We start from the raw sequence: 24626 nt of genomic DNA, 5'->3' as shown, positions 1-24626 counted from the left end.
GTTTATTTAATTAATGTATTCAGTTTATATTCTTCTTTGCACTTGTTTTATTTTGTTACTCTAATCGAGAGATGTACTACTCCATTTCCCATTCAATACTCAATCCATAAATATTGAAATCTCTTTTCTTCTTCGAATCGATCATGTTTGTTACATGGTATTCATTTGAAGTTAAGATTATGAATAACATGGGTAGCCAAATCCCTTAGGGGAGATTAATGAGTGAATGAGGATGTGATTAATGGAGGATTTGAGATTTCTCGAGATAGATTAGTTAGTATAAATTACATTTTCTTAAACTGTTAGGCTTGACAACCCTAATAAGTTATCATAAGGTAGACGAGATTGGAAGATGAAGTCGGACCTAGTAATTCGTAATTTATCCTGGTTGAGAAAGTGATATCGAATGATAAGCAAATATCAACCAATCGATTAAGTTAATTAGAGTTGGGAGGTAATAATTGTCTGAAGTGATGACTAGTCTACTCTAGAACCCCAATCCGAAGTTAGTTACAAACCCTGAAGCGAGTTAACCTTCCTGATTGGTTTATCGGTTTAGTTCATTTGTTTTTCTTTCTTTTTTTCTTTTTCTTTTTGTTAGTTATTTCTTTCTAATTTTCTTAATCTACTTTATGATCCATCATGATATAGGAATTAACTATTACTACTTAGCCTTAGTATTGTAAAAAATATTATCATTATTTGTTCCATCTTCCATTGGGTACGATCCTTGGAATACTTACGATATTTCGTTGTACAACTATATTACAATTTGATCCGTGTACTTGTGGATATCACCATTCTTAATTCTTATATTTTTTTGTGTTAGATTTATTCTATAAACGATAACTTGTTTATAGGCAGTCAGTAAACTACTAAATTCAGTAGGAAAAAAAATCAAAGCAACATCATTTATCAATTATCGACTCCACATTTGAACTTTGGAATAGAAAAATCAAGATATATACTTCATGGAATCAAATTTAATCAGGTTCCACAGTAGCTAAGGCTCCAATCTACTGTTATTCACCTCAAAATGAAATTATTTAAATCCAAAGACCCTAGTATCAATACAAAATTGATAACTTCTAAGAAAAAAAATAAACCAAGAGGTGAGAAACTAGGAAAAAAGAACATACAAGTATTCAATCCTCATGAAATGTTGATGAACATTAAGCTCAAACAACAATTGTAATCATCTCCAATTAAAGTAGTAAAACAATACCTGAACCGGTAAAATGACCAAAATTCTGGTTGGAAACCAAATCGCTCATAACCACTGTAGAACCACAAGTTTTATAGCGAAAGAGTGTGAGACTTAAAAGCTAATTGTACCATTCAACTTATTTGATTTTGCTGCTCTTCCCGGATTTGTAGCCGTTAGTGGCGTCGAAGGGTGATGATGCTAGATACCAAATGGTGGTAGGTGTTGAAACTATCTGAAGGTCAGATGCTCTGCCCACGCTCACCGCACCATTGTTGATACAGTTGTTGGAACATTTTCAAATATTTATAGTGTTCCAATAATTATAAATGAATGGGTGTAATTAATCAAAAGTTATATCATTTGATTTTTTGAAAAAGAATTATAACTATTTAAATAATATTATTTGAATAATTATAATATTAAATGAATAATTATGTGTTTATTTTAAATACATTATTATTCAGAAAGACACCTATTGATGAAAGATGTCTCTATGAAGAGACAAAAAATTCCTATAAATAAGAATGGGATTTCATTTGGAAAACATACCAACAAATTCTAATATTTTTTATTTCCTTCCTTCATTTTCTAATATTATTAGATTATTCTATAAAGTATTACTGCATAAATCCTTTGTAGAAATTGAGTTTTTGTTATACATTGCTCAGTGCGTAGTGGACTATTCTCGTCAGTACAAAATGCAAATAGTCATTGGTTTCATTGTATCTTTGAGGCTAATTTACTTGGAACTCATTTGCACACCGAAGATAGGTGGGGGCGAATATAACCTTAAAGATAGTGACTTGATAGACACCTTGGAGCCTTATCCTATGTCTTCTTTTTCTATTCGAGTTTTGTTCGTGTGTTCAAGATTTTCTTTACTGGAGATTTGTACTAATAACAGTTTCTGGTTGGGTGGAGTAGGGAGGAAGAAAATGTTCTGGTGAAGATGAAGATAAAAGGAATTGTCTCTCAAGAGCTGACCTCCCTCAAGAAGGTCTTTAGAAATGTATATAAGGTGACTTCTTCCAGGTCAGATCCCAAGTTGGATTCCGAATCAAATTAAAATATATTTTATAACAAATTGAATAATAATAAGAAGAGAGTAAGATTACGATCAATTCAATGTAATTGAACATATGTTAAGCTATTATTTTATAAATTAAAGCCTATTTTTGCATCAAAAGTTAAATATTCCCACCATTGAAATGCTTGTTAGTATTTTAAAAAAGACTAGCAAGTTAATTATTAGTTGTTTATTATCAAAGAAAAAGTGGAACATTTTGTCTTGTCTTTAACATTGATTAGATATGCAGCTTAGAATATATACATATTGGATGCTGATAACATCAAGTGATAAAATTCTAAATGATTGGAAGTTTCATATCTCATTCTTTGAGGCCTGTCTGATTTATTGAAGAAGAAAATTTGCATTAGGAGGGTGACCCTCTTAAAATTTAAAGTTAAGTTAAATTATGCTCTCTTTAAAATACATTTACAGTTTAATCCCTAAAAATTGTAAAATTTAAAATGACAAAATTACATTTTTAATTTATTCAAAAAATTATAATTTAAATTGGATTCCTCCAAAAATAATTTTAACTTCGCCTCTATATTTAGGTGAAACCGAATGTCTGAGAAAGAAGTCCACTTCCACTCGTTCCACTTATTTCTCGATTTCTTCTGGCAACTTTAAAGTCGGTTTCCATATCAACAAGGTTTATATTGATAAAATTAAGATTTTAAAATTTGTAAAAATTATGTGTGGGGTGATTAGTTAAAATGTAAGGAAAACGTTGCTTGGAGGAGACGCATTGGAATGCATGTGAAGAAAAGGAAAGGGATGTAGGTTGATAATAATGAGCACTTTATTTGGGTAGGATTGCTAAACGGTGTGAAATCTTGGACCCCCGCTTCACCTGATGTTTCAATATATGTTGACTCATCTATAACGTAATTTTATAAAATTTAACTAAAGATTTAGTTGAAATAATAAAATTAAATTATTTGAAAAGTTCAATATATGATTTAGTACGTGAATTTATTTATATTTTTTCTAATGTGGTATCTATATTTTTTCAGTCCAAGATTTGTAATTGACAAAAGTTATATATTTTGGTATCCAAAAGTAATAATGTTATCTATTTAGTGTTTTATTCGGTTTTACAGATTAATTTGATGAATGTAAATTGCTAATATTATTAGGTTTAAATTTTCATGATTTTGATAATAGAATAAGTTTAGTGCTAATTATGAATTTGTTTAATTTGTCAAAAACAATTTGATGAATGTGTTTTAATTGGGTTTTAAGGTTGATTTGATGAAAATCAATTGCTAATATTATTAACTAATTATGTTTTTCATCAAATTAACTCTAGAGCTTGAATTAAATATGAAAAAGCTAATGCGGTTGCCTTTGAGTACCAAAATATATAACTTTTGTTAAATATATGTATCAAATTGGACCAATAAATAGTACAAGTACTAGATTAGAAAAAAAAGAGGTCAAACCCATGTACCAAGTTATGTATTAAACCTATTAAAACCATGATGTCATAGCTTCAAAATTTATCATATGTATATGGCTAAGATATGCTACAAGTCCTCGTACTTTTGTACATATGAATTAAATATTTAAAAATAAAAGTAAAGTACAATGTCAACAACATTAAAAGTCTTTTCCTAAATTCACGAGTGTGCATTTTGAAATATATATATATAAAAAACATATTTAATAGCCATGTAACAAAAATATTTATGTATAATGAGCTTGAGTTCAACAAAATAATTTTAGTGGTGTTCACAATTGAATTTAAATTTTGAAATCTAAAAAGTAAAGGGACTAAATTTTTAAAATAAAATTCTAAAAACTAAATTCCAAATTTATCAACTTAAAGCATATTTTAAGTTACGTAGATATTTTTAATATTTCTTGGTTGATGGGTGGTGGTGATTTAGATTTCAGAAGCTTTTTTCATTTTGTAGTTTTAGTATGATGAAAATATCATTAATTGGAATGTTAAAATTTATTTCCTTTTCTAAAAATGTAGCTATTTTTCCATAAACATATCATTTTATATTAAATAGTAGGTTTAGTAACAAAATTGACCACCAACGTTTATATATTTTGTCAAAATAACTTTAATTATATTTTGAGTTTTTTTTGGCCATCAATCTTTATTCTTTTTTCTTTTGTTAATTTGTTTTTCTTAACAAATTTGATGTAAGCACCATTTAAAAAATTAATGGGATGATGTAGAATATTTTTAATGAGATGTAATTTATTATTTAGGTAATCCAATAAGATAATTACATATGAAAAATAATAAAATAAATAAATCATACATGAAATTAAAAAATAACTCTTAATTTAAAGAAAATAAACGTAATTATCTAAAAAAAATTCAAAATGGATGCATACATTTGTTTACTAAAAGATTTCAAAATATAATTAATAAATCAAACCTATGTGTGCATTTATTTTAATTTTTTTTTAAATAATTACGTTTATTTTTTTAAATTAAGAGTTATTTATTTTATTAATTTTCTCGTGTAATTAGTTTTAGTATCAAGTTTTCTTTTCTTCAAAAACATGAATGAAGAAGATATCTATTCTTTTATTATGGAAAGAATTTGTGGCAAACTGACTGGCTGGAAGGCCAACCTTTTATCACCAGCGGGTCAATTAGTTCTGATTAAATCCACCACTACTACATGCAATGCCACAAGTTACCTGCTACTATTTACTCATCCATAGATCGAATCAAAAGTCTAAAATTCACAGCCTAAATTAGACTGCCAGATCAAGGCCCAACATAAAACCAAATTAATTAAGCTTTGTTGGTGACTACCGCACAATCCGGGCCTCCTTTGGGATGAATTCTCTCGCCAAAATAACTTCAACGCTCTTCTCCTTCCTTCACTCACATGGACTTAACATTCGGGATATCTACCCTTTATGTTCTATGGCTTCCGATTCATTACTACATATCTTTTAGGGGTTAGTGATGGACCGATTAAGTAACGAATAAATAAAAAATAGTTAAAGAAATTAAAAAATTAAATACACAAATTTAATGTGAAAAAGAGGATAAGAAAATCACGTGTAAAAATAATTTTATTATAATGACAAAAGAACGAATAATACAAAAGATGGAGATAAAATTAACCCAAAACTTGAAAAACAAAGAACCTTCTAATCATTGTTGTAAAAGAGTATTTATAGGTTAAATTTCTAGGTCAAATAAATTATGCTAATAAATACTAAATATATTATACTAATAAATACAAAATCTTTTAAAAAGAAAATATATTTTGTTTAACTTAACTTGCAAACAATCTCTTATTTTATTTAAAAGGAATTTGGATCACACGACTTTAAGATTAAAGATTAAAGATTGCAATAGTGTTGTGGCACTTTAGAATGATTTACAAGTTTTGTAACAATTTCTTCCTTGTTTTCATTTTCCTCACACTGATTGGATCAAGGTGAACATGAACTCAAAGTTGTTCTACGATTGTCCCATTGAATCTTCTATTCATTTATTTCCTTCGACATTTGTGACTTTGCAAAAATTTTAAACTCATCCTTCGATCTTAACTCTACCATTCAGCAAACTATTGCAAGTGCATGGAAGTCTTTGCTCTCTCTAATAGCCAAAAATTTGTCGGGTTTCCCAAAATTGATTATAATTGTTCCGATAACGAATGTGACATCTTGAAGCTCGGATCCAACAATCAAGTCAGGTGAGGGGTATTAAAATTACAATATAAAAAAATACTAAAGTGTGATAATAATGAAATTTAAAAATAAAAAAAACTTTTACTAGGGTGAAGATATAATTCGGTATGTTGTAAAGTATTTAGGGTTAAAGAAAGGAAATGGTATATTTATTTCTTAGTTAAAATTTATAAAGGAAATGAATTATTTTACATATATTTTTCCAATTTTAAATTTTATATAAATAATATATAATTAAATTAGGATTTATAGAAAAATATAAATGTTTTGCATTCATTTTATAATTAAAGTGTTGACCAATAATATATCCACATATTTTTGTATAAAACAAGCTTAATTGATCAAATTATATAAAAAAATCTTAACCAAATTACAAATTAAGGACTCCTAGTAATCTAACAAAATAAAATAAAATAAGGTTGTTAAAATTTTTAAGAAATAAAGACATAATAATCTAAAATATAATTTAAAACATTGAGACCTAATAATTCAAAAAATATATCAAACAAATTTAAAATTAAATAATCCTATTAATTTAAAAATAGAAAATCAAAATAAGATTGCTACACGGTAAAAAAATTGATAATTTAAATATTTAACAACTTAAAGCATTAAAGATAAAATTAAGGAAAGCAAGAGTCTCAACTCCCTTTTTCTTTCTCTCTCTTTATAAAAATCACTTATCCAACACAAAAGAAAGGAATCCTCTTTCTCTCACTTTATTTACCTTTCCTCTTTCTTATTTTTTTCTTTTCACTTTATAAAAATCACGAATCAATTATACATAATTTTAATTGATATAATAATAAATTTAACCTTTAGTATTTACATATTTTGTTAATTTCGTCTTGATTCTAAAAAATATAAAAATTTAGCCTCAATATTTAAACATTTACAAGAATATTGTGGGCTAAATTTGTTAAATCATGACTAAATTGATAAAATGTGTAAATCTTGAGAGTTAATTTGTTATTATACCTATCAAATTTATGTAAAATAAATAAAAAGATTAACATTATGATTAATCATTTTTAGTTGCTCACTTTCTAAATTAACAGGGATTAAATTGTTTCAATTTTTTAGAGAGACCAATTTTTTGAATATTAAAATTGAGAGGTACTGGAATAGTTTTTTTTACCAAAAAAGAGTAATGGGGTAAAAGAATTTATTTTTGTTTTCGCTATAGGCAGTTAAAATGCTTCAAAAGCACTAAAAAAGGTGAATGGAGAGGCCTTTCGAATTCAGGGTGCGTTTGGATGGATGATTGGGTGTGGTGTGTTTAGTTTACTTTTTGTCCCACGCTACAGTATTTAATCTCACCGGCACCACTGTTTTTACACTAACCGCAGTAAACGCGCCGCACGTCCAAACTCACCCTCATTGTCCATGAACAATTAGAGTACCCACTTCCTACAGAAATCACCTGATAAACTATTTAAAAACCTGTAGGGATTATAGCCTAATCCTCCGGGACCGAGGCTGCGGGGCTCTTGCCTACACACCAGCTTTATGGTACATGGATCATAACCACATGGAAAGAACAAAAAAAAAAAAAAGAGAGTTTCAATTTTGATGGATGATCTTAGACTTGTTGCTTGTCATAACAATTTTGAATTTTGATTCAAAGTACTGTATTTCGTGCTGCAAGGGAAATGCCAAAGAGCTGTTAAGTCAGTCAGGGAGTAATTGCCCGGTAAGAGCAGAGGAGAAAGATATGTTATGATATGATATGATATGATTTGCCTTTTGTTGATTCTTCAATGTTCATATTCTCTCTGTATCCTCTAACATAGGCAGAGCTCGGTGGGTGTTCTTTCTTCTCAGCTACCCTTGAAAATGCTACCTTTTGAAATCTCACCACTATTGCCTTTGTTAGAATCTTGTAAAACCATCAAACAAGCATTTCAAGTTCATGCTCAAATAATCCTCAATGGATTCCAACACCATGTCTTCCCCATTAGCAGACTCATCTCTTTCTTTGCCTTGCTGGGTTCCGAAGAGGGTCTTAACTACTCTCAGATTCTCTTCTGCCAAATTGAACACCCAAATCGGTTCATATACAACACCATGATAAGGGGGTTTTCCCATAGTAAATTCCCTGAAAAAGCACTTGTCTTCTACTCATCCATGCTCCACCAAGTAAACCAATCTCCGAACAACTTCACTTTCCCATTCTTACTCAATTCCTGTGCAAGACTATCTACCCTTAAACCAGGAGTTCAAGTTCACAGTCATATCATAAAATTTGGGTTTGACTTGGATCTTTATGTTGGGAATGCTTTGATGCATTTCTATTCGGTTTTCAAACATTTAAATGATGCCCAGATTGTATTTGAAGGAAGTCTTGTTAGAGACCTTGTTTCTTATAATACCATGATAAATGGGTATGGTTTAGTGGGCCGACCAGGGCCTGCTCTGCGTCTATTTAGAAAAATGCAAGTGTCTGGCGTTGTGCCTGATGAGTTCACTTTTGTTGCTTTGTTGTCTGCATTTTCATCATTGGATGATTGTAGGATTGGGAAACAGATTCATGGTTTTGTTTACAGGAACCTCTCTTGTGTTGACTCTAACGGATTGCTTAAGACTGCTATTCTTGATATGTATGCAAAGTCTGGGTTGATGGATTTGGCTGAGAGGGTGTTTAGCTCAATGGCAAGTAATAAAAGCACTGCAGCTTGGAGTTCCATGATATCGGGATATGCTCGACGTGGAGAAACTGCGGCTGCTAGAAGGATGTTTGATCAGATGGACCGACGGGATTTGATTTGTTGGACGGTTATGATTAGTGGTTATTCTCAGTCAGGACAATATAGTGAAGCATTGGAACTTTTTGCACAGATGGAAGATTTGGGAATAAGACCAGATGAATGTACTATGGCTGCTGTTCTTTCAGCCTGTGCCGGACTCGGAGCTCTTAGTTTAGGTGAGAGGCTTCATAGTAGGTACATAGGGGGTGAGTTATGCAGCCAAAATATTATTCTTTCGACTGCATTAATCGATATGTATTCAAAAAGTGGAAAGATAAATTCTTCTCTAAATATGTTTCACGGGATCCCGAAGGGTTTAAGGACTGTTTCACTTTTCAATTCCATGATCTCTGGTCTAGCTCAGCATGGTCTTGGTGAGTCTGCTTTAGCTGTTTTTAGGGAAATGGAATCATTAGGGCTGAGACCAGATAGTGTTAGCTTTGTGGCAGTTTTATCCGCTTGCAGCCACAGTGGGCTAATTGAAGAGGGCAAAGAATTATTTAGATCAATGTTGGATGTCTATGGTATTAGACCACATAAGGAACATTATGGTTGCATGGTTGACCTCCTTGGCAGAGATGGTTGCTTGGATGAAGCTTATGATTTAATTCGAAGTATGCCATTTGAGGCCAATTCAGTAATATGGAGAGCTTTATTGGGTTCTTGTAAACTCCATGGAAATGTTAAGATTGGTGAAGTTGCTGCCCAAAAACTTATCGAACTGGAGCCTGATCATGGAGCTCATTACATTTTGTTGTCCAACATGCTTGCCAATACGAACAAATGGGAACAAGCTGTGAGAGTTCGGAAGTTGATGGAAGATAAGGGCATCCAGAAGCCACCTGGGTGGAGCTATACTGAGTTTCAGGGGACCATTCATTGGTTTTTGGCTAGTGACAAGTCTCACTTGCAAGACAAGAGGATTGAATCCATGCTCCAGGATATGGCAATGCAGCTTAAATCTGCCGGGTATGTTCCCAATACCGTACAAGTAGTGTTTGATATTGATGAAGAAGAGAAGGAAACTGTTGTCTCATATCACAGTGAGAAATTGGCATTGGCATTTGGGCTAGTCAACTCCAGTACCGGAGAAACCATAAGAATAATGAAGAACCTTCGTGTTTGCGGAGATTGTCACTCAGCCTTTAAGCTTCTATCTAAAATTTACTGTCGAGAAATCATAGTTAGGGATGCCAGCAGGTTCCACCATTTTAAGAATGGATGTTGCTCTTGTAAGGACTTTTGGTGACCTATCTATTATCGATAACCGTATGAATGGAAGTGTTAACTATAGGCCGCAGAACTGCAGAAGCTGATGGTGTCTCTCACATGAGGTAATCTGATTGTTTGAGGTGGCATATTCCACTTGTTATGTGACGGCTGAATCATTATACAGCTCCGTCTGCTTTGCTTTCAAGATGAAAATGGTAGTTTGACACAGCAAGCCTTGATCCGAGGATTGAGATATTAGACTGCGATGGCTATCCGTCAAACTTTGCATCTTGCAGCTACCATTGAAACTTATTCAACATACCTTGTTCGATTCAGCAGTTTCGATCAAGAACTGAACATGGTTTCATTTTCAACTAATCTTTGTGGTGAGATTGGACTGCCATTTTCAGGTTTCATTTGCTGCCTTGTTCTAACCTCATATGCAACATGGTTGCTCATTGTATTGAGGAATTAAGATCTTCCAAACTGTAGTTCTAGAGAATGAAGGGAAAACTGTTGCCATGAGTCAGCATTTTATTCTAAGAAAACTAATAAATCTTTCTCGGATTGTTTGCACATGTATGTTGACAATTTTGTTGGAAGAGCTGTCCTTAATAAAAAAAATACATTGTACTTGGTCCTAATAATCTAAGAAAACTGTTGCCATGAGTCGGCACGTTTTCATGTGCTTCAGCAAATCCATTTAAAATGCATGAACAATGACATGTTCAAAGCACAAATTTATGGAATCATTCACCATTTTATTTCCCCTAAGCTAAATCCAATTCCTAACAGGCCAAACTAGTTAACATTAAGAACTCTTCCTTCAACATATCCACATTAAACATACATACATCACTGAATTTTGAATTTGAGTAATATTGATCATAGTCTAATCTTAGAAATAAATCCATTTCTTTCTTGTAATTGATATTTGTAAGACTGTGTTGGGAAGTTTTCATAAAATTATCATGGAAACAAAAGGAAAGTAGGGTTGAATTTAGAAAGGCTTGAAGGTAAAGCCAATGCCAAATTTAAAAGGTTGAACCCTGAATATTCCCAGCCTCCATTTTCCTTGAACTTTCTCCATATGGTGCCCTTTGGCCAAGAAACATAGCTTTTAGAAACCTGGATTAAGTGTTTGAATTTTGGAGAACACAAGAAGCAAATTAGGGGAAGAAAACAACTCTTTTGGCTCTATATTGGTTGTATTTTATTCATATTTCACAGAATTTTATAAAAACAGAATTCTGTATTTTCAATATTAAAATTTTAAAATCCCTATTTTTAATATTAAAAATTATTTCAAAATATAGTAAATAAGAGAATTAGGTGTTAAAAATATATAATTTTGGGATAAATTGTGCTCAATTCGAAAATATTATTACTAATAAATCATAGAAAAAGAAATTACAATTAAAATTTTTAAAAGCAATGCTAATTTTAATTAATATTGGTAAATTAGTTGATTAGAAACGTAATTGGGAGATTATCAGTTTCAATATTATTAATGAATGATAATTTTGCTGTCACTATCATACTTCCACTAAATTTAGGGGCATCCTTTTTAAGCATCAAAACTTAATTCTTGCAAAATATTCCATGCCAAAACCCAAAATCTCCTAATTCAATTTCAAGTTCAATTTTTTTTAGTTAAAAAAATGTTTTTTTTATTTTGATCTGCTGTTTTTTAGTTTTTTTGGGGGCTAATTTCTAACAAAATGTCAATGCAAACAAAAGCATGATAACTAGAAAACCCTCTTAGATAAACAACTTGTGGCGTCTAGAAAAGATCCCATCCTTTCGCTCCTTCAACAAAAATTACAATATCTCTTCAAATTTGTTTTTGTTCTTTATTCTACCAAAACCCCCTCATTAAATAAGGAGGCAAAAAGGAAGAGGAAAGGAGGATTCTGCATCTCTTTTAGAGCTTTCTTTAGCTTGGAAGTCCAAAGAAAGTCCTTTCCTTTAAAAGGTGAAATTTCAATTTTTCGTGGATTCTTACAAAAAAAAAAAGGAAAAAAAAGGGCAATGGATACCCTTTCTGCGTAATTTGCCAATGATCCAATGTTCGAACTTTTTTTTTATTTTCTTTCTGGTTTAATTCTGGGTGTTTCTGTTTAAGTTTTTATAAACCCCATTTGCTTATAGAAGTTTCATTTTTGATGTGGCAGTGTGGATATGGAGATCGATAAAGCAATCACAGAAAGTGATGATAAGAGGCTTAAGACCAAGTACAACAACGCCATCTATGTTATTAAAAGAGCTCTTGCTCTTTACTCGTGAGTTCGTTTCCTTTTTCCTTCTGGGATTTCTTGATTCTTTGTGAAGTTTCTAGCTTTGTAATTAATCGAATTTTCTATCAACTGGGTTCTGATTGTTTTAACAAAAAGAATTTGATTGATTCCTCCATTTGGTTGTCTACAGAAATTGAGGAAATGAGGACAGTAAATTGTTTAATCTTGATTTTTCTTTTTGAGGAAAAAACTTGTTGACCATGTTTAAACTGAGCCAAGAATTGGGAGGTGCCCTTTTTGTTTCTCTGGTCTTTGATAGTAATTTTATGTATTATGGTCTCCTACATTTTTCTAGCAAGCAAATGATTGATATTATCATCAATGTATGATTTTGTCCTGTGCCAGTAGAAGTTGTCTCCTTTTTGATGTTTCAATAGCTTCATATCAGGAATGTTTCAGTAGAAGTTGACTTTTCAGTCCAATATATCTGTCTTGTTAGTAATTAGGAATGCTTTTGATGTTAAACTTGGAGATTTATTCATTTTTAGCTTCATATCAGGACATGCTTTAATTGTGAGTCGTTTCTGAGGCAATATAGCAGAGGAGTACTCGTTTTATTTTTAATTTGATAACGTTTGCATAAACGACACTTGTAAAGATTCATATACAGATGCTTTTGAAATTATTCTGGTTTGTTTCGATCGGATCTGAATTAATGATGGTTGGCATTTTGCTTCCTAATGCATTCTACTTATTTGTCTTTTTTCTTTCTTTGCTGTCCTTGTAGTGGTTGAAAGTATTAGTGTTATGAGAATGCAAATGAGATACAAATAAGGTTGCTTTTTAACTTCCATTTTGAGCATTCACGTGTCGAGTGGAGAGGATGTTGCTTTCTAGATTCCTCTTTTTTATGTGTGTTTGTATGTATACATGTAAGCCGAAAAAAGTGAAGGTGATAGAGTGGACTTGGTAGAACTGGTATAACTGGCTTACTTATGTGGAGTTTCTGGCCACCTCTGTTACAAGGATTAGATTGGCATAAATCTTTTTCCCGTTCTAAACATTTTCCCGAAGCATTTTTGTAAAGTTGGAACAGTTGATACAATCTTACAAATAAGTACATAGTTCATTGGTAATAATTTTTCTAGGCATTCACTTTTATCCTTCATATTAAAAAAAGTATATTATAGGTTGGAGCCATTTTGCAGCCTGTAGTAGAAAGTAGTTTCTTATATTCTTTATGGACTTGCACTGTAACGTTAATTCATTTTTTCTTTTCTTTTTTGCTAAAAAAGAAAAATTTGCTTATGCTTGCAAGTTCTAAAAGTTTTTACTTCTGCAGTATTGAAGAGGTTGCTTTCAGCTTCAATGGAGGAAAGGATTCTACTGTAAGTGTAGCTTACATATATATATTTTTAAAGCAATCCTTCTATTTTTGTGTTGATACTGATATCGTCCTTTGATGTTATAGGTTTTGCTGCACCTTCTTAGGGCTGGCTATTTTTTGCATAGAGTGGAACAAAGTTGTTCTAATGGGGTTCAGATAGATTTTCCAATTCGAACAATATATTTTGAGAGCACTTCTGTGTTCCCCGAAATAAATACATTTACCTATGATACATCCAAGACGTAAGAATTTTTTTTATCATTCTATACTTCAGTATATTTGACAGGTTCTGATGCATTGCTGGGTGTTTTTCTATTTCTTCTATGACCAGTTATGGCTTGCAAATGGATATTATCCGCACGGATTTCAAGTCCGGTTTAGAGGCTTTGCTAAAGTCTAAACCAATCAGAGCGATATTTCTTGGTGTCCGAATCGGTGATCCTACTGCAGTAATTTCCAATCATACAATTACATCTGAGCTATATATATATTTATATATATATCGCTTCATCTTGTAAAATCCTGTTATTTAATTCTCTATGTTAAAAGAAGGCTTAAAAAATCTTGCAGGTAGGCCAAGAGCAGTTCTCCCCTAGCTCACCAGGATGGCCACCTTTCATGAGAGTAAATCCTATCTTGGACTGGTCATACAGGTCTGTCAATAAATTCTCCTCGTTTCTGTTAAATGAAAAGTTCTTTGCAACATACAAAATCTCATGAGACCTAAAAGGGTGGAAAAAATGGAGCAATGTTGCTTAGACTATATTGCTCTTATTCTGTTTCGGTGGGCGAGTGATGTTATTGCATTTTGCATACATTTGTTATGGGATTAATTTGAGTTGTGTGTGGCTTTTGTCAGAGATGTGTGGGCTTTCCTCTTAACCTGCAAGGTCCAATACTGCAGCCTTTATGACCAAGGGTAATGATTCTTCTACCTTGCATGAAATATAAGCTCTATTGCTCTTTCTTTAACACTAACAAACTATTCTCTATTTGATTGTCATCTATATTTGCACAGTTACACTTCAATTGGAAGCATTTATGATACAGTGCCAAATGCATTGCTTTCCATCAGCAGCACCTCCAGCAAAGAGAAATTTAAACCTGCATATTTGCTTCCTGATGGAAGACTAGAAAGGGCTGGGAGAGTTAAAAAGAATTCTCCTCTAGATGGCACTCGTTCTCCTGCTGTCAACAATGGCCTAGACAGTGTGAATTCACACAAAAACAGGATGTTTACTGCCTCAGTAATTGGTGTGGGGGATGAGATTCTGTAAGTCCTTCGTACCCTTTTATTTTGGGGGGGTGGTTGTGGGTTGGGGGGGGGGGGGTTGATTCAGTGTTAGTGAAAAGGGAAGAGGAACTACAACTACAAGATAAAAATATACTGAACGGGTGACTACACATTGTAGATAGATACTCTCCATTATTGCCACTTTCTCAACCTTTTTTCTTTCTTCTTCTCTGTGTACTGTTATTGATGAAATCCTATGGTACTTTTATCTGTTACATAGCTCAGGTTTGGCACTGTTGAGGATCAGTTGGGACCTTTATTGTGCAAAAAGCTCCATTCTATAGGTTGGATGACATCACGATCTACTGTTGTTAGGAATGATGTGAGTTTTCTATCTCTAATTTTCACCTTGATTAAATGAGTTTGCATGGTTTTGCTTAGTTAATGAAATAGCACATATAGGCTAGGCTTCTGAATTTATAATCTGCATTGACGTCTGATGATAAGCTAGTCCTGTACAAGGAAACTTATATGGAGCTTTTTGGAAAACCATACAATCTCAATTTACCGAGTGTATCTTACAATTCCATCTTTCTTTTTGACTTTTCTTTAACCAGATAGATTCTGTGGCTGAAGAGGTTGATCGATGTAAATCTGTCAGTGACTTGGTAAACTTTTGACAGTTGTTTGAAAAGCTATTTAGTGCTTATTTGTGGTGATTGCATCAGGCAGATAAGGAATGTTGATTTTTAATATCATTGTAGGTATTTTTGTATGGAGGAGTGGGCCCTTTGCATTCTGATGTTACTTCAGCTGGCGTGGCAAAGGCTTTTGGGGTTCGCCTGGTACCTGGTTTTATTTGACTTTTGTCTTAAATCTGCCTCTTTTTTTTTTTTGACAACTGACCTTATGGTTTAGTTGTGAGAAATGTCGTATAAATTTGGTTAAGTCACCCTGTTTTATAGGCTCCTGATGAAGAGTTTGAGGAATTTCTAAGGCATCTTATTGGTGACCACTGCACTGGTGATCGAAATGAGGTAAAGTACTTTGAAGGTTAATTTATACCCTAAATATTGCTGGATTTCATTGCACATGCATTATATCTAGAGATAACAACTCAATATCCCGCAGTTGCCATCCTTAAGAGTTTTATTTTGCGATTGGGAGAATAGTTTTTGGTAAACCAAGGAGAGTTGATGCTGTTTAGATGGAAACTTAAACACCCATGACATCCCATTCTTTTTTAAAGCTAGTGCATTCATATAAGGAAACAACAATGTGAGAAGAAAAGCAGGTTTTACCAAAATTCAGCCTAACACTGCCGCTAGTCGTTGCTTAGCACATATATTTCTTCATTTGGATTCCACACAAAATTCAAGTACTGGGTAGTTTTTTTCTTTTTTGTATGTGATCTCATCATCAGGTTTTCTTCTCCAGATGGCTCAGTTACCCGAAGGCATCACTGAACTATTGCATCACGAAAAGCTGCCGGTGCCTCTGGTGGGTGTTTACTTTAAAACCTTACTACGGAAAATGAACTTGAATCATTAATTATCTAATGATTCTCTTGTACCAGATCAAATGCTGTAATGTAATTGTACTTTCTGCAACAAATGCTACCGAGCTGGAAAAGCAGTGGGATTGTCTGATCGAATTGACTGAATCTGATGGCTTCTTAGTGACAATCGAATCATACTCCTCAAAGCGCTTGACGACAAATCTAACAGATGTACATATTACAATCTCTTGCTGTTGTCAATAATAATCTGCTTTCTAGGTTATAGTGTGCTTTCCTTTCGGAGTTGATTTAAAATGGTTTGTTTTCAATATTCTTTTGCTTTTAACATCATTATGTTTGGAAATGCAGGTAGAAACTGCTCAACCCCTATCCAAACTTTGTCTTGAATTTCCAGACCTTTACATTGGTAAGGGATGTCAAAATCATTAAGGTTCTTTCCTAAAATATGATATTTACTTCCATCTTTTGCTGAATATTGCTCTCTTTGTGCGTTGTTAAGGCTGTTTCCGCAGATCTAGACAAGGACCTCTCGTAATTAGCTTTGAGGGCAAGGTACAGGAGAAATATTATGAAGATATAAAGCATTTCTTGTTAAACTTCGTACCATAAGGTTGCTCTCGATTTCACATGATAATGCTTTGCGAATTTGTTTTACAGGATCCATCTAGAGTTCAGGCAGGTGTTGAAGCATTGTGCAAGAAGTTCAATGCAGGGGCATTCTCTGAAGTCAACTAGACAAATACCTGCTGTTCTTTCTTTTGCTTGATAAGCTTCAAAAGCTGAGAAGATTCTTTGACTGCTGCGACTATCACTCCCGAGTTTCAGAGTATAAATGGTAGATTAGCGCCTTCGGATAGCTGAGAAGGGAGAAGGAAAGGTGAAGATGACGTAAGGATTTATTATGTATTGGGGTATATGATCTTATGAACATTAATACTACCAGCTGTCACAATGAAAGTGAACTTACTGGTGAAAACCAGAGTGACAGTTTAGGACTATTAACAATTTGTACTTGTTCTTATTACCCAAGATCAAGGAATCTCACACTTCTATTCTCAACCATTTTTCTTGAAGTATTATGAAGCATAATGAAAAAAAATTAGAATAAAAAATCAAATATTATTTATGTTGAACTTATATTTGTATTTGAGATATATCCAGGAGGACCAAAGGGAACAATCTTGTTAAATGATGTGATTGTCTTGATAAGTTTGAACCTTCATGGTCTGTGTTAATCACATGTATTCCTCCACATGCTTGGTTTGCCTGAAATATCCTTCCACTTTGGCACCAATCCAGACTTCTCAGTTACCACCATTGCCTTAGCTGACAGATTGCAAACAAAGCCTACTAGCAGTTGCTATATATCATCCCCATTTATATGTAATAATGTTGAGTCTTTTGGTTAAGAAAATGAAAGATTCTTTGTTTTTGATAAATTAAACATTTTAATACATAATTGCAAGTTAATAAATAGAAGAGTTAATGGGTTGGATTGGGTTTAAGCATGATATTTTTATACCTAAGTCCGGCTCGAAATATGACCTAAAATTTTCTAAACTTACCCATATTATTTTCAAAAAATATTTATATTATTCTTAATTTAATATTTAATAATTTTACATGTAGTTAGTTTAACATATTTTAATGTTTACATTATATAATAATAAGAAAAATTATGGAAATTAAAAAGATGGAAAATATAACTAAAATTAGAAAATTAGGAAAATTATATTTAAATGAAAAAAAGAACATAATGAAAATCTTGTGTTTTAAAAAAGAGAGTAAAAAATCAAAATTTTATTCTTTCGTTCTACAGGTTTCAGTTGGTTATTTAAAATTTCAATTCACAAATGGTTTTGGATTTAACCAGTTGAGGAGATTCGATTTGTATGATCCTAATTTAAAGTATATTTATTATTTTCAAAGAAATACTAGAAAAATTGTACTTTGTTATTTATTAATTTTTTATTCTAATTAATTTAAAAGTATATTAATATTGCTATTTATTAATTTCAAAGAAATACTATAAAGAAAAGGAAAAAGAGAAAAGATTTAAAGGATAAACTGAGAATATCTGAGTTAGAAGTCAAACAATGGAGAACTCTGGAGAGAGCAGCAAGAAGAAAGGGTTGGAAGGCACAGGCTTGGATCTGCCACCCAATAAGCATGGCAACTTGAAGAGTGCTTCCAGCGATGAAAACCTTAAGCACATTCTTCTTCGTGTCAAAACCTCTAAAACTCCTGTATACACCCTTTCCTTCTACCTTTCTATATCTTAATGAGCTTCGTAAATTTTCATCTAATTGAAACTTTCTTAACTTGATATGCACTTTATTACTCTCTTTTTTTTTTATGTATTTGCAGACGGTTATCAATTACGGAGCCTCATGGTAAGTCGATTTGGATGTACGGGTTCCCTCGTAATTACGCAGACAAGCTATTTTATGAAATGTTTCTATGACACGGCAGGAATTTGCATGCAAAATCTGGAAATGGGTAGTTTCAAATTGAGAAAATGAAGGATATTATTTATTGGTTTTGGATGTTTTAACTCAATTAACTTTTGCTGATTACTTATGGGTTGTGTTAAATGTTGTTCTAATTTGGCTCGTTGTTTTCAGGTGCGGTGTTTGTAGCCAGATTCTTCCTGCATTTTGCAAGTTGAGCAACCAGTTCCCAAACTTATCATTCGTGTATGCTGATATTGATGAATGTCCTGAAACAACGCAGCATATTCGTTACACTCCTACGTTTCATTTTTATCGAGATGGTGAAAGAGTGGACGAGATGTTCGGTGCTGGGGAAGAGCGGCTTCATGATCGCTTGTGGTTACATTCCTGAACAACCCCATTTATGTTTATGCTGGCTTGGGATGCTTTCATGTATCTAATCTATTTATGCCAATCTTCTGTCTTTCAGGCTATTCACACTTGTTAAATTATATCCTTTATGGATGGCTGTCATTGCACAAAACATTTTTATAGCTCAAATTTGAATAGAATAGTAGACAAGATTAAAAAAAATCCCATGTTTCTTTCTTCTTCTGCTTTATACCAGAATCATGGCTACAATAGTAACCATTTGCTGAAATTTTACTCTAAGCAAACCAAGTTTAAATCTGGGTCATCACGTCCAAAATGACCATAAGCAGCGGTATTTTGGTACCTAAACTTGCCTCCTCTCTTCAAATCAAGATTTATAGAGATCATCCTTGGCCTGAAGTCAAAGTTCTCCTTAATTGCAATATATCCTTGTCTAGGATCTTGACTGTCTTGTATGTGTCTACGGATACCGACAACGGTTCAGGCTCACCGATTGCATAGGGTACTTGAATGATACAGTGGCGAGCAAGCCTTGAGGCGACCACACTCTTTGCTGCTTGCTTAACAATGTATGCACCACTACAGTCCACCTTTGTAAGATCCTTTCCCGAGAAGGTTCTATGTCAATGGGCCTTTCTAAACATCGGTAGGTTTAGATTCTTCTAATGGACTCTCTACATCCTCATTTGGCACTTTTAAAGGACTTTCTAAAGCCTACTCAGTTATCGACACCCAACTCTTTCCCATGATCTCCAATCATCTCCCAATCAATTATCTCAAGTACTAGACTTCTTCTGTGGCAATGAATTCTCTACTACCTTATCCGACCTAAGTTGAATTTCCTTAGCATGCTCTTTACCCTCTCATTCCGAATTGTTTTGGTATTACTAGGGATATCAACTATGGGTTGGAGTGTAACATCCTCAAAACCCCCTTGATAGAAAATAATATGAGATAGATTCTTAACGAAATAAGATATAAAGAAAGTAAAGGATAAGAGATGTTAGAGAAAAATGAAATAAGAAGTCTGTTGTGAAATATTAATTTGACTCAGGGACTAAATTGTAAGGATATAAAAAGTTTTGTGGTCCAAGTGTAAATATTTAAAATCTGTGGGGTTAAAGTATAAATATGAAAAGTTAGACCAAAAGTGCAAATATCTTAAGGATGGAAGAGTCTAGAAAATAAGGAAAATAGATGAATAAGGACTAAATTGAATAAATGGATAATTATGAGGGAATAAATTGCAATTTTACTAAATTAAGTGACGATTCAAAGATGGAATTTTGAGGACAAAATGGTCAATTAGCATGAGGAATATTTTAATGATATTTTAAATTAAATAATTACATAAATATTATAATATTATTATTTTAATTAGATTTTTATTAATATTTTATTATGAAAATGTTAGTATAAAAAGGGAGGAAAGATGAACATAAATTATCATCCTTTCATGCTCCGACGTGAGAGAGAGCTAGAAAAGAGAAAGTTTTATTTTTCTTGCAATTTGGTCATTTTCTATGAAAACCCTTTTTTTCATCAAATTTCCTTAGACACAGAGAAAAGATAAAGTAGAGATTCTAGAGAATATTTTCATTAATTTAGAAGCAAGAAAATAGTAGATGAAAGTGAATTAAATGGGAAGAAAAGGGAAGGAAAGTGACAAAGATGAGAAAGGAATGGAGATGAAGAAGAAAGGAAGAAATTCTTGACAAAAGAGGTAAGTTTCATACTAACCCTACTTATATTTCAACAGATTGAATATGTTGTGAATGAGATGTATGAAACATGTATTTTAATCTAAATACTAGAAATAAAAAGTATTTGATAAAGTATATAGACTTAAAACACTAAATTGATCAATAGGAGAGAATGTGATTTTATTATGAAAAGTACTAAGATTAAGAAATATATATGTATCTACATATAAACATAAGTGATTAGATTCAATAGTAATCAAAAGTATGGTGAATATGTATGATTGAATGAATGATAGTGCAAAAACCATGGAAAGAAAATATTTTCAATAAAAGCAGTTTGAACAGTAGCAAAAGCTTAACTTTGAGAATTCACTGAAAAATTTATTTAGAGGTTGAATTAAATATTAAATTACATCTTATTGAGTCTAGTTTTGTATGGAAGAAACGGTGTAAGCAACCGAATTTTAGATTTTGAGATATATTAGTTTTTGTAAGACAATGTTAGAATGGATTTGGGTTCCCCGATCTGACTTTGGAAAATCATCAAAAATTGTACAAAAATATTTAGGATATGAAATTTATATTTCAAAAGCTTAATAAGTCTATTTTCAAGTGAAATAAACAATAACATGATACAAATTCTAAACTAAAAGATAATTAATGTTTAGTGAAGAAGGGTCAAGCTGTTAAGCAATAGAACATGGGAAAATTTGAAAATAAATTGTATTAATTGGCTTATTTAGAAATTTCGAAATTTTTATGGTAAAAAGTTCATTGAGTCTAATTTCAAATACAATGAGTAGATCCTAATTTCAATTCTATAACTCAAGATATAAATAATTTAGTGACACTAGTGGACGCTTTGATATGAACACATAAGTAAATGGTGGGATTATAGTTAATGTTACATATAAGCATGTCATACTAAAACTAAAGATATATATACATAAAGGATGTGGAATGGAGAGGAGGAAAAAAATTAGATGAATTTGAAATGTTACAAAATGGTTATAAGTGATGGAATGATTAATACATGTGAGAATGTTTAAATGAATTGATAAAATAATAAGTGAATAATTGTTAATTGATCTAATTTTGGAATCTTGACTAAAAGTTTACGAAGAATTAAATTAATTGAGACAATTTAGAAATAAATATGAAATATACATAAAGTGGGTAAACTACTTTAGAAAGTGCAAGTCCTCCAATAGACTTATTTGTAAAACTTTAATAATTGTGTTAATTTTATAAACTTTGTTATCTTTGATTGAATATTATGTTTTAATGAGCTCCTTTAACTTAAAAATAGCTTTGTCATAAATGCAATTATTACTAAAATGAGTAAAGTGGTCTTCAATAATAAAATAACATGATAAATATAAAATTTTTATAGTTGCTTCGTTAATGAATGTGACATCCCAATACCTTGACCCGACGATCGGGTCAGGTATGGGGGTGTTACATGGAGAAGTTGAGCTAATTGGTTCTCGACATTGTTTGATTGTAGCCTTAAACGAACGATTTTCTTCCTCCAACTTACTTATTCTCGCATCTAAAGGTAACTCTTTTGACGTGTCGTGCTTTTGTATTGGTCTTTTGCAATGTAACATTCTTTTGACTATTGTTAATCATACTCACATCGTCTTGTTACCTAAGGTTAAAAGTCCTTGAAGCATATCCCATTTTAGACCCATTAGTCTTTGTAACGTTATCTACAAAGTTGCCTTGAAAGTGCTAGTTAACAGGTTTTAAGAGGTGCTCCACTTTTGTATTGATGAAGCTCAGATTGCCTTTGTATAGGGATGTCTTATCTCAGATAATATTATAGCTGCTTATGAAATACTGCATACTTTGAAGAACAAGAGGCTTGGTCGGCAAGGGTCGTTTGCGCTCAAATTTGATATGAGCAAAACTTATGACTGTATTGAGTGGCAGTTTCTCGAGGTGATGTTATTGAAAATGGGTTTTTCTGTTGCATGGGTAGTGGTGAGTATTCGATCAAGTCGAGTCCAATCGAGTAAAAAAATTTGAGTTAGTCGAGTTGACGAATCCTATTTTAGCAACAGAACTCAATTTTAAGTTTTTCGAATCAAATCGAATCAAGTCAAAAAATTTCGAGTCAAGTCTAGTCGAGTTAATGAATCCTATTATTTATTCTCAATGTTACGTTTACGTGGACCGATTATTTAACTAGTAAACGAAGTACAAGATTATTTAACTACATAAACAATATAATGGTTTTGCCTTTTAACTTAATGGGTAAACATTTTTCAAAACGACGTAGTTTTGCCTTTTAACTTAATGGTTTTGACTTTTAACTTTAAAAAAGTAAACATTTATCAAAACGACTTAGTTTTGCCTTTTCTTATTTGGATTTTTGGATAACTCGAATTGTGTAATTCATATTCAAGTTAAACCGAAAAACTTAATTTTTAATTCGAGTTGATCCGAATGACTTGATTAACTCAAATAACTTGAACTATTTAATTCAAAATTGAATCTTTTGTCGAGTTTTTTTAATCGAATCGGATTTTGCTCACCCCTATGGGTCAAGTGTGTCATGAGTTTTTTTTTTTTTACTTTGGTTAGTTATTCGGTGGTGATAAATGACGTGGTTAGTTAGAAGTTTTTGTCGATTTGTGGGCTTCAGCAAGGGGATCCCTTGAGTCCCTACTTGTTTCTTATCTGTGGGGAAGGGTTTCTACGCTGTTACACTTGGCAACCCTCAGTGGCAAGATATTAGAGGCAAGGGTTATGAGGGGTGCTCCACGGATTACTCACCTTTTAGTTGCTGACGATAGCCTTATCTTTGGGGAAGCTACGGCTATGGAGGCTCCAATCTCATGCAAGTATTGCAGCATTATGCAGGTTGCTCGGGTCAACTTATCAATTTTGAGAAGTTGAGTGTATTTTTTAGTGCAAATGTGTAACACCCCTCACCCGGTCCGGTCGCCGGGCCTGAGCAATAGAATGCTACGAACTAATACCATACAATTACAAACAATTTATAATCCAAAATCACAAATAATTATTAACTAATCACATACTACATGCATAATCACATTATTTAATCAATTTCCTCTAAATGTTGACTATACAGAAAATTAAAAACAATTCAGAACTGAACCGAGATTAATTTGAATTTAAAACAAAAAGTTGAGAAAATTTTGAAACAGGGATCACATTGCTGTGTGATAGAGCCCAGACATTGTGGCTCAGAAACATGGTCGTGTGACCAAATTGTGTACAAATTGAAATATGGGTCACATGGCTGTGTCCTAGCCCGTGTGCTCGCTCATGTGAGTATTTGAATTAAGGTCACACGGCCATGTCTCAGACCATGTGTATGTTCGAAGTAAGGTCACACGACTGTGCCACTAGGTCGTGTGGAAAAACCTGCACTTAAAATCAATAAGACACACGGCCGTGTGAGAGCTCGTGTCTCAGGCCGTGTGCCCTATTTGAACCTTCAAATGCAAGCTTACCAAACACACTTACTTGGGCAACAAGCAACACATTAACCAGCAATTAAACCTACTTAAAACATACTAAATCGAGCCCGAAATATGCTGAAAACACTCAACCTAAGTGCCTAACCAATAGCCTTCTACGGTACCTCAATTTACAATTTAAACAAATTAATATAAGGCACCAAACCATTCAACCACTTATTCATACGAAATTTCCATATTGAGCTAATGACCTAGCTACCTAAGTCACCAAAATATAAAGCTAAACACATGTAAATAATCAAGCTTAACTAAACATACCAAGACATCGTTTAAACGTCAACCATATGAATATATACACTTAT

The 24626-nt window shown here is 32.5% G+C and overlaps 3 protein-coding genes across 3 annotated transcripts; all 3 read left to right on the top strand.

The window, feature by feature from the left end:
* Positions 1–7404: 7404 nt before the first annotated feature.
* LOC105767969 (pentatricopeptide repeat-containing protein At3g62890) lies at positions 7405–10483 on the top strand. Its single transcript, XM_012587598.2, has one exon. The coding sequence runs from the start codon at positions 7785–7787 to the stop codon at positions 9942–9944; it is 2160 nt and encodes a 719-aa protein (XP_012443052.1). The 5' UTR covers positions 7405–7784; the 3' UTR covers positions 9945–10483.
* A 1030-nt stretch (positions 10484–11513) lies between these two features.
* LOC105767971 (uncharacterized) lies at positions 11514–17343 on the top strand. Its single transcript, XM_012587599.2, has 17 exons — positions 11514–11882; positions 12082–12189; positions 13487–13532; positions 13616–13773; positions 13863–13980; positions 14102–14184; positions 14391–14450; positions 14550–14804; positions 15051–15147; positions 15383–15433; positions 15530–15610; positions 15731–15802; positions 16203–16265; positions 16342–16494; positions 16633–16690; positions 16784–16836; positions 16942–17343. The coding sequence occupies exons 2-17, from the start codon at positions 12089–12091 to the stop codon at positions 17017–17019; spliced, it is 1527 nt and encodes a 508-aa protein (XP_012443053.1). The 5' UTR covers positions 11514–11882; positions 12082–12088; the 3' UTR covers positions 17020–17343.
* Positions 17344–18317: 974 nt separating this feature from the next.
* LOC105767972 (thioredoxin-like 3-3) lies at positions 18318–19210 on the top strand. The gene is made up of 3 exons (XM_012587600.2): positions 18318–18530; positions 18652–18677; positions 18909–19210. Exons 1-3 carry the CDS (start codon positions 18381–18383, stop codon positions 19126–19128), a joined length of 396 nt encoding a protein of 131 aa, XP_012443054.1. The 5' UTR covers positions 18318–18380; the 3' UTR covers positions 19129–19210.
* The last annotated feature ends 5416 nt before the right edge of the window (positions 19211–24626 follow it).

The sequence above is a fragment of the Gossypium raimondii genome, chromosome 4 (genome assembly GCF_025698545.1).
Source record: "Gossypium raimondii isolate GPD5lz chromosome 4, ASM2569854v1, whole genome shotgun sequence".
In the NCBI taxonomy this organism is placed as follows: domain Eukaryota; kingdom Viridiplantae; phylum Streptophyta; class Magnoliopsida; order Malvales; family Malvaceae; genus Gossypium; species Gossypium raimondii.
This window is presented reverse-complemented; position numbering and strand designations above follow the sequence as displayed.